The sequence below is a fragment of the Zerene cesonia genome, chromosome 27 (assembly GCF_012273895.1).
Source record: "Zerene cesonia ecotype Mississippi chromosome 27, Zerene_cesonia_1.1, whole genome shotgun sequence".
Taxonomy (NCBI): Eukaryota; Metazoa; Arthropoda; class Insecta; order Lepidoptera; family Pieridae; genus Zerene; species Zerene cesonia.
The window spans coordinates 3426403-3435661 of NC_052128.1; the positions used below are offsets into that span (position 1 = coordinate 3426403).

Genomic DNA, 9259 nt, shown 5'->3' on the forward strand with positions numbered 1-9259 from the left:
CAAAATTTTATACCTGTTACCATATTAAGTTCTTGAAATTCATCTATTAAAAAATATTAAATATTGCGTTTCAATAAAGGTTATTAACCTCCTTCAGTTCAAAGAGGTCATATAGGTTGCGCTGTCATTTTGAAAAAAATAATTGGCCATATCACGCGTGTTTTTTAAAAAATATTCTAAATTTAGAACTCGTATCTTAGGAACGAGAATAACAATTAACAATAGACGGCGCCGTGAAAAAGGAAAGTTTGACGTGCTCGTGTATTTTGTCTAAAAATAATTGAATAATAAGAAAAATAAAAGATGTTTTCTGACGAGGAAATAAAAGAAAGCGGCCTGACGAGACCCGGTGATGAGCTTATAAGGTTCGATCTTCATTTTTTATTAAAACCACCCGATCATGACCAAGTGGATTTTATGGCAAATGTTTTAATTTATTTTTGTTTTCAGTATACACGAGGTATGCTTGGTTGACAAGTATGATAAGAAGGATTTTGGGTTTAACAGCGAACCGCTCTTATTTAATTCCGGTCGCAGTAACGTGCGTAAAATATTTTTTAATTAAATAATCCTATTTTCATAAATTTCAAATAATTTCTTCAATACTATTAATAGTTATGATCAAGTTATTGTGCTTATATTAACTAATGAAAAGTAGCCTGACTTTGGTCTATAATCCGTTAAAAGAAATCTAAACACAATCAATGATATAGAATGTTAATATTTTTATTTCTTTCTTTTATATAATCATAACAAATATTAACATTACAAATAAATATTCTAAGTGCCTTGCGTGATTTATTGAAACATAATAAATGTAATTTCTACGTTATACTCTTAAAAGAACTAAAATATTTTTACAATAATCAAAAATTTGTTTAAAGCTGATATAATGGGCCTGTTATTTATTAATATTTTATGAAATGAAGATAACCAACGGTTTTTGTAGTTTGCACTATACTTTCCCTGGTTGTAAACAAGATGGCGTTAGCAACAACATCTGGGAATAAATTGTAAATATGAAAATACGCATAGCTATTAAACTCCGATCCAAAAAACATTATAGTAAATTATCATAATTAGCATTATGATACCATTATGACCTATTGCCCAAACATATATCATGATGAAATCTGAGAAAAATCGGCCGTTTTTTAATAAATTTTATTGCAGGCCAAGTAAAATCATTACATGGTAATGTAATTGTCAATCAATTAATTAAAGCATGGTTACTTTTTTAGCCAAATAAAATTTCTGAATTTTGAAACATTGATTTCCTCACAGCTGGACCACCTACGTTTCTTCCGGGATGGTTTCCTCGAAGGTCTGGAGCATCAGCAGGCGAAGTTCGCGTGGACGGAGGAAGACGGGAATATCGCTTCGCTGGTCTCCGCCCCTGGTTTCGGTACTGGCTCCACCTTTGGGAAGGAACTTGAAGCCGATCTTAGCAACGATTTGAAGGTAACTACATTTTATTGTCTTGTTTTCTCAACCATCTTCAAAAAAAAAAGCGCCAAATTAAGAACTTGCTCAATTTTTAAAAGTCGGTTCATTATTGAATAGTTTCTCAATTTGACTGTATTTTTAGTGCGTTTCTTAACGCAGAACTGTTCACTGGGTGGACTGATTTTGATTAATCTTTTTATATTTCAAAACTGGTGCTTTCCGTATGGTCCCATTAAAAACGGTACAGTTCTGGCAATTTGAAAACGGTTAAGGTTTTTTTTTTAATAATTATTACTTTTATATGAATTGATGGCATTGTTCAAAATAGCATTGTTTTATTACTAAGAATAGAATTAAATCATCACTTTCATTACCGTTAAAACTACTATAAAATTTGAACTTATAGATTTAAATGACAACAATCTTCAAAGATGTTAAATAAAGTATTAAATCTAAATTACACAAAGGTTATATAAACTACAAAACATGTTATTAAATTCACTAAGTATACCAATACCTACTGCAATGATTTTAACGTCCACAGGAAGCCGATACCTCGAGTCCATCTATAGAAAAGAAAAATAATGGACTCATATTTACACCTAAGCCTTACGTCGAACCTAGCACGGTGTCATCCACATCAGGAACAAGCAATGCAGGTACCCTATTTAAAATACTTATATAATACATTGCGTATGAAACAGGGCAAATTATGAATTGTTGTAATTCGATACACTTCACTACAATAAATTTTAATCTCACCTTGGAAAATGTCGATCCCTGATTCTAGTATCTCTGTATTCTCTAGATTCTCTTTAACTTCATCATTGTGTTATTTTTCCATTCTACCCTTGTTGAGTAATATGTGAGTTATCCATATATATGCTTAAACTAAACAGATATTTCAGTACTTTTTATGTAAGGACATAAAAGCGAAATATGCATGAATAGATAGATTAATTTACTTGCATTTTTCATAACATTGATTATGGAATACGCATGGATAATTGTTTTTTCAGATGCGGAACGACCGAAGGGCAAGAATGCCTGCAAAATTGACAAAAAAGATCCGCGGTCGAGGCTGCACTTTGTGAAATATATCAAGAGACATGGACGCACTATCAAACTATGGGAATGCGGGATCTGTAAGTATTATGGATGCATTATATTCCTGTTTCTGTTCGTGTTACTGCGTTTCCCACTATCCTACTAATATTATAAATGCGACTGTTTGTAAGGATGTGTGCGTGTTTGTTACTCTTTCACGCAAAAACTACTGAACCGATTGCAATGAAATTTGGTACGTAGACAGCTGGACAACTGGAATAACATGTAGGCTACTTTTTAACCCAATATCCACACGGGATACGGACTTAACGCGGGTGAAACCGCGAGGCGCAGGTAGTTTGTTATAATTGTATTTGGAATGTTCTTATCGTGCTTTTTATGGAGGACAACTTTTTTTTTACTAGCTTCATGCTTCATTCGAGACCACGCTATTCGCTATCCAACAAGCGAAGCGATGAAAAAATTATTACACTTTACACTAATATTATAAATGTGAAAGTTTGTTTGTTTGGATGTTTGTCCGTCAGTCACGCTGAAACAGCTGAACGGATTTTGATTGTCTCAATACGCAGGCAGCCGTGAGTTCCAACACCAATACACGCTGATGCGCCACCTGCCGACGCACACGGACGAGCGCAACTACCACTGCGACGAGTGCTCCAAGAGCTTCAGGCAGCTGTCGACCCTCAGCCAGCACCGGGCGATACACTCTGCCGAGCGGCCGTACGCTTGCGAGGTGATATACACTTATGTTATGAAACTAAAGAGTTTGCTGGAACGGGCCTATCACAGAATCTGCTAGACCGGTTAGGAAAGGTTATATAGTGAAGAGTTCTTATCTGAGGCGGGATCACGGGTGGCGGTGCCAGGCTACGGCGAATGAAGCAGCTATGAATCTCGCAACAAGATCGTTTTTTTTTTTATTGTTAAAATTTTATGAAGTTTCTTAAGTTATTAGATAGGTTATTTATAGAGGAAGGCTATAATAGGGTCATATAGCTTATATAATCTCGTTATATAACCTTATGAAACCGCGGGGCATATTTAAATTTATTTATTTAAAAAAGTCAAGTGATTTTTGCTACCGACAACCGAAAGACAGATCTCAACTAGTTCGGTAATCAGTGAATCATCAAAGAATTGTACTTGATATGATATATTTTATTGTATCTATATGATATATTTTATTTAGTCGTATATTCGCAGAGACTCCACGTCTTAAGAGTGATTAAAAAAAAGATTGTTTCGTCAGGTGTGCAACAAAACGTTCAACCGCGTATCGACCCTGATCTCCCACCGCAAGACCCATTCCGACGAGAAGCCCTACAAGTGCCACATGTGTCCTAAAGGCTTCCATCAGAAAGGTTCCTATCCTCATTGCTCCTGTCTATCCTTTTTCACATGACACTACATATTACAAAAAGAAACACATTTACTCTTTTTAAATATATATTTTGTTAGGTCTTACTTGTAAAATGAAATGTTACTATGAGTCAACAAACATTCCTGCAAAATATGTGGCCTTTAGACGTAAGCAATCAATTGAGAATGTTAGAAAATACATTGTGACAATACTGGGACGGAACGAGTTAATACGGATATTAAAAATAAATGGCCAATATTGTGACTACACTTGCTCTTAAAAATCATTGCTTTAACATTAACTAATAAACAAGTAGTATAAAACGCTATACAGAAACTATCCCACTTCCTAACTTCCACTACCATTTCTTCGAAAGTTACACATTAATGGTTTTATGGTTTTAAACATTTATCCCCATTATAACATAATCATTTAAGTGGAATACTTAATTATAAATATAAATTAAAATTTAGAATATTCGTTAGACTGTGAAATGAAACAACAATCGTCTTACGGTCGTCTTATAGTCTAGAAGATATGAAAAGTTTTCTTATGTTATTTGTATGTATTTGTAAGGAAACCTCCGCAATCACTTGTTCACGCACACCAACGAGCGTCCTTACCGCTGCAACATCTGCCACAAGGGCTTCAACCAGCAGTCCAATCTGGTTTGTCATAAGAATAAGGTAAGTTGGTATCCAGCAGGAAAATTTATATTTATTTATAGATCCGACCCACTCTTTTTTATAAGCGTTTAGCAGTTGCTTCTTACATAAAATCTCATCATATTCTGGTTGATACTATTTACATATTAGGCTTTATTTTCGCAATTTTTGCACTGTCGTTAATTACTTTTCTATTTGGACAGGCACATCCTGATGAAAATGGGGAGACTATCAGCATTGATAAAATCTGGTGTCAGAATTATCGACAAAAACCGGCCAAGACGAAACCACCCAAGTCGAGGTATTTTATATTCTTTGATGTTGAACTCTCTCAACAAGTGTTTACCAAGAATACGAGATTTGCTGTTGGCTGATGGTTTTTAAATATGTCAGCACCAATACCGTACTAGCAGAAACATTTGTGTGCATGAAAAGATTGCCCAGAAATTAATTGACCTTCGACACACAGAGAACAGTACCACGGGTCCGAAGGTCAGGGTCTGCATATTGCTTTGTACTTGTTGCTTTGTGCAAAAATAAACTTTTAACCCCCTCTCCCTCTCCCCCGTATTCTAGATCTCCACCAGAACACTGCGAAGTATCATCATCAGTCGGGCCGTACATACCACCGGAGTCACTCAAGCCTTGGGACCAAAGTGACAGCGCGTGGGGCAACGGTGTGATAGTCGACCCGATAAAGACGTATCACATGGGCGTTGCCATGGCAACCAGGCAGACGCCGTTCGCGCTGCTGCAATCGGATAGCGGGCTGCCGGTGCTGGTGAAGGTTGTGGATACGAAACTGCCAGGGGGAAAACAGGTGCTGCAAACTCCGAATACATAATTTAAAGATATACTCGTAGCTTGGATGTACAGAGTAAGACATAAATAAATGAAAATATGTTTGTGCCCCACCGTTTACCCAGGCTTTAGCTGTTATGAAATAATGTAAAAATTAAATAAAATGTGTTCTTTTTTCAAAAATTTAAATATTCCGATGGACAGATGTGACATGATCCGGTAAACGCTGTTTTACCTTACTCTTATCATTTAGATATGAAAAATAGTCAGACCTCACCGATATGCACACAAAATTTCATGACAATCGGTCCAACCGTTTCGGAGGAGTATGGTAACTAATATTGTGACACGAGAATTTTATATATATTGAGATTATAAAAATGTAAGTTTTTAAGTGAAAGTGTAACAACTTCCATCCATCCATCCATCCATCCATCCATCCATATTTACGAACTTTTGCGTTTATAATAAAACTTTTATATATAGGATATAATAAGTAATACAATGGGATATTATTTTATTAGATGCTGGTACCTGCGACGGCGGAAGACCTACGCGTTGGCGGTAAAATTGTGCTGAAGGAAGACGAATTTGATTCGAAGGTGCTATACAGATTTTTATTACAATTTATCAAGGTAATAGGTTGGTCCTTATATTAAAATAAAGGGGATTGGCGATTATGCAGTTGTTTTTTGATGTCATTGATTTACGCATGTTATGATGGTTGCCGGCTCTTTTGGTAGAAACTGCTTTCCGAACCGGTGATAAATAATATTTTTTTGTATTTTGTACAATTTAACAGCGCTTCTGAAGGACCTGTAAAGCTATATCTGGAATGACACAATTTTTAAAAACCTTACCTATGTTTTTATGTACATAGTATTGAGAAAATTTTGCTTTGTTGTTTTCAAACCAAAACCATTATAATTTGCCCAGCCGTTCGTGAATTATAAGTGCTGTTGCTACCCGAAGTTTTTCGTATATATACTAACTATCCTCTCAATATATAGTCTCCCCCACACTATCTCCAGACACAGAAATCACATCACAAAATCGCTGTTGGCCACGTGAAAGAAGGCCTAACAAACAAACAAACAAACATTTTCTTTTAGATATTATTTAGGAAGTACCCTATTTAATTTCTAGCTTTATAGCATTCAAATGCTTATAAAATGAAAAATTTTTAAATAATAGAAGTAATAATTTAACCTATCATCTATCATACTTTTTCTCTAGTAGGTAAGTCAATACTGAATCTTGAGTTAACTAAATTTTCACCCCATTTTCACCTCGTCCATACCACGCACAGGACATAGACGTAGAGACGCTGCCGGCGTCTGGCGGCGTGCAGATCCGCGTGCCCGTGGTGGCGACGGTGGTGCCGCGCATCCGGCCCGGCGGCGGCCTGCACCTCGCCGTGCGCGAGCCGCACACCGCCTACCGCGCCGCCGCCGCGCCCGCCTGTATGCCTGTTGTATACTCATCATCATTATCAGCCCATATATTTTCCCACTGCTGGGACAGGGTTCAGGCCATAATCCACCACGCTCGCCAAGTGCGGGTTGGCAGATGTCACATGTCGTCGCACTTTTGATCCTTGGACATGCCGGTTTTCTCGCGATGTTTTTCTTCACCGTTTGAGCAGTGGTGATGTTATCCACTTGCGCAGATAAAATGAAAAATCAATTTATTTCTTGCACGCTCGCCTGGTCTCGAACTCCGACCTATCGAATTTAAGTCCGAGGTCCTCACCACTGAGCCACCACTGAGCCACCACTGAGCCACCACTGCTTTTTAAGTTCAGCGGTAGAATGCTCGCCTGCCTGTTGTATAGTAACTGCTGACAATTTGTTGGTGTGCGTGTTTGTGTGTAAATGCGCGTTTGCGTAGATGCGCATTTGTTTAGACTCTCTTGTGTAGGCGCGCGTCTGTGGACATACAGATGTATGCTTTAGGTACCATTACCAAAATTGTAATTATATTATTATTTCTTACGTTGATTACCAGTGTTTAATAAATGATGAATGTAAACTTAATGAAACAAATTATAACATTCATACATCTTCATTATTTGTCAGGTCGAAATAACGGCGAACCCTGCATGAGCCAGCAGCCACATACCTCGTCGTGCCATAAAATGTTGGATAATCTGAATGCCAAAGACACTAATAATAATGAATCTGAGAGATCAGGTAATTAAAAACGATGCTTGCATTTGATGCTAAAATAATGTTAGTTACAGATTGAATGATGCAAAAAACTTTAAATTTCATAAGCAGTTACCTACGCAGTATATTTAGAAGACGTATGTATAATGTACACATTTAACATCTCGATAAATGTATTTACTAACTTCTAATGAATCTAATCTTCTTCTTTCTTGTAATTGTGTTTGTGATAATCGTTAATATACGAGTACCTTCGAAACACAAATGATAGATGATTACAGGTCCCATTATCACGTCTTCCTGCTCCTTGCTGCCGCCGGCGCCGTCGCCGCCCTTGGATTTCATTCCTCTGGACTTGTTTGAACCGATGGAGTGTATGCCTATGGGTAATATTGCAAATTTTCATTGTTTTCTATTCTTCTAGACACATAAATTCCATAACGACAATAGAAATTATGCAGTTTTATGAAAAGAGTTGAAAAGTTTCGCCAGTTTTGACGAGTGAACAATTTATGAGGATAGAAAAGGTGATTGAGCATAATTAATGGTGTCATGAAGTTGAATACATAAATCATGAAGAGTGAGACCAAGTTTTATATAAGACAACTTAATAATACTGATTCTTTGTCTTTGAGTATTTATTTTCGAAAATACAGGAGAAAATTTGCATTTTAGTTTATATGCTCTACAAGTATGCGACTATTACCATTTTTACTAGTGTAGAATCTGGAAACTCGACACGCTCTGGAAGATATAGTTGACTGCATAATAAGCCCTAATTTATTTAGGTACGGTTTTACGCCGTGAATGGGCATTGGCATGTTACATGAATTGAAATCTTTGTAGATCGTACATGAAGTCGTATGTTTATGTTTTATGTTAAACTAAACTTATAATTTAAGAATAAAATCAAAGCTTTATTATTCTGAACCACCCTTTTACTATAGTATGTAGAAAAATACAATAATGACGAAGCATTTTAATTTACAAAGGCCCTCAAATAACTGCTGTGGATATTGACCAATCTCCGCCGTCAGATGACTCGGATATATTCATCACTAAATTTGAGGTAAACATTTATTTTATACTTAATGCAATTGAATCGCGAACTAATATTATACTTTTTGTATTAATGATTACCATTTATAATATATCCTACTAATATTATAAATGCGAAAGTTTGTGAGGATGTGTGTGTGTGCTTGTTGCTCTTTCAAAAACTGCTGAACCAATTGCAATGAAATCTGGTACGTAGATAGCTGAACAACTGGAATAAAATATAGGCAACTTTTTATCCCGATATTCCTACGGTATACGCGGGGCAAACCGCGGGGCGCAGCTAGTATTTTAATATATTTTGTAACGTATTTTTTAATAATTGAGCTTTTCTTTTCAGGAAAGCATTCCACTCTCCGATTCTGATTAAACGAATGTGTTTACTAAGATGACTGCATGTAGAAATATATTGTTTTATTAATTCTAAGAAACAACAACACAAGTGTTATGTAATTGCATGAATAAAATGGTACAAGTATTTGCTGTTTTATTATACATATTAAAACTGGAGAAGACTGTTTGTTGTCCGGGTATCACGCGAAATCTAGTCGACGAAATTTGATGAAACTTTTTTGTCATATATTAGACAACATATACTTAGCTCGTTTTAATTTTATTGACAATCTTGACTTGTAAATAAAAAACAAAAAACTCGATGATATTTTTTTACTCTACAAAAAATGTATTCTTGC

At 36.0% G+C, this 9259-nt stretch overlaps 1 protein-coding gene across 1 annotated transcript; it reads left to right on the forward strand.

Annotated features, from left to right (window-relative positions):
- The first annotated feature begins 303 nt into the window (after nucleotides 1-303).
- On the forward strand, nucleotides 304-9014 carry LOC119837272 (zinc finger protein 628-like). Its single transcript, XM_038362787.1, has 16 exons — nucleotides 304-365; nucleotides 451-541; nucleotides 1285-1461; nucleotides 1991-2105; nucleotides 2466-2591; nucleotides 3087-3250; nucleotides 3767-3878; nucleotides 4454-4563; nucleotides 4746-4843; nucleotides 5119-5362; nucleotides 5868-5945; nucleotides 6668-6806; nucleotides 7422-7535; nucleotides 7793-7897; nucleotides 8504-8580; nucleotides 8908-9014. Exons 1-16 carry the CDS (start codon nucleotides 304-306, stop codon nucleotides 8935-8937), a joined length of 1842 nt encoding a protein of 613 aa, XP_038218715.1. The 3' UTR covers nucleotides 8938-9014.
- Nucleotides 9015-9259: the final 245 nt, after the last annotated feature.

What these genes read in the sequence shown, in the direction of transcription:
- LOC119837272 (XM_038362787.1), top strand. Translation starts at nt 304, where the DNA reads ATGTTTTCTGACGAGGAAATAAAAGAAAGCGGCCTGACGAGACCCGGT. An exon ending in ACTATGGGAATGCGGGATCT is followed by an intron (nt 2,592 to 3,086) that starts GTAAGTATTATG and finishes CTCAATACGCAG; the next exon opens with GCAGCCGTGAGTTCCAACAC. An exon ending in AGCGGCCGTACGCTTGCGAG is followed by an intron (nt 3,251 to 3,766) that starts GTGATATACACT and finishes TTGTTTCGTCAG; the next exon opens with GTGTGCAACAAAACGTTCAA.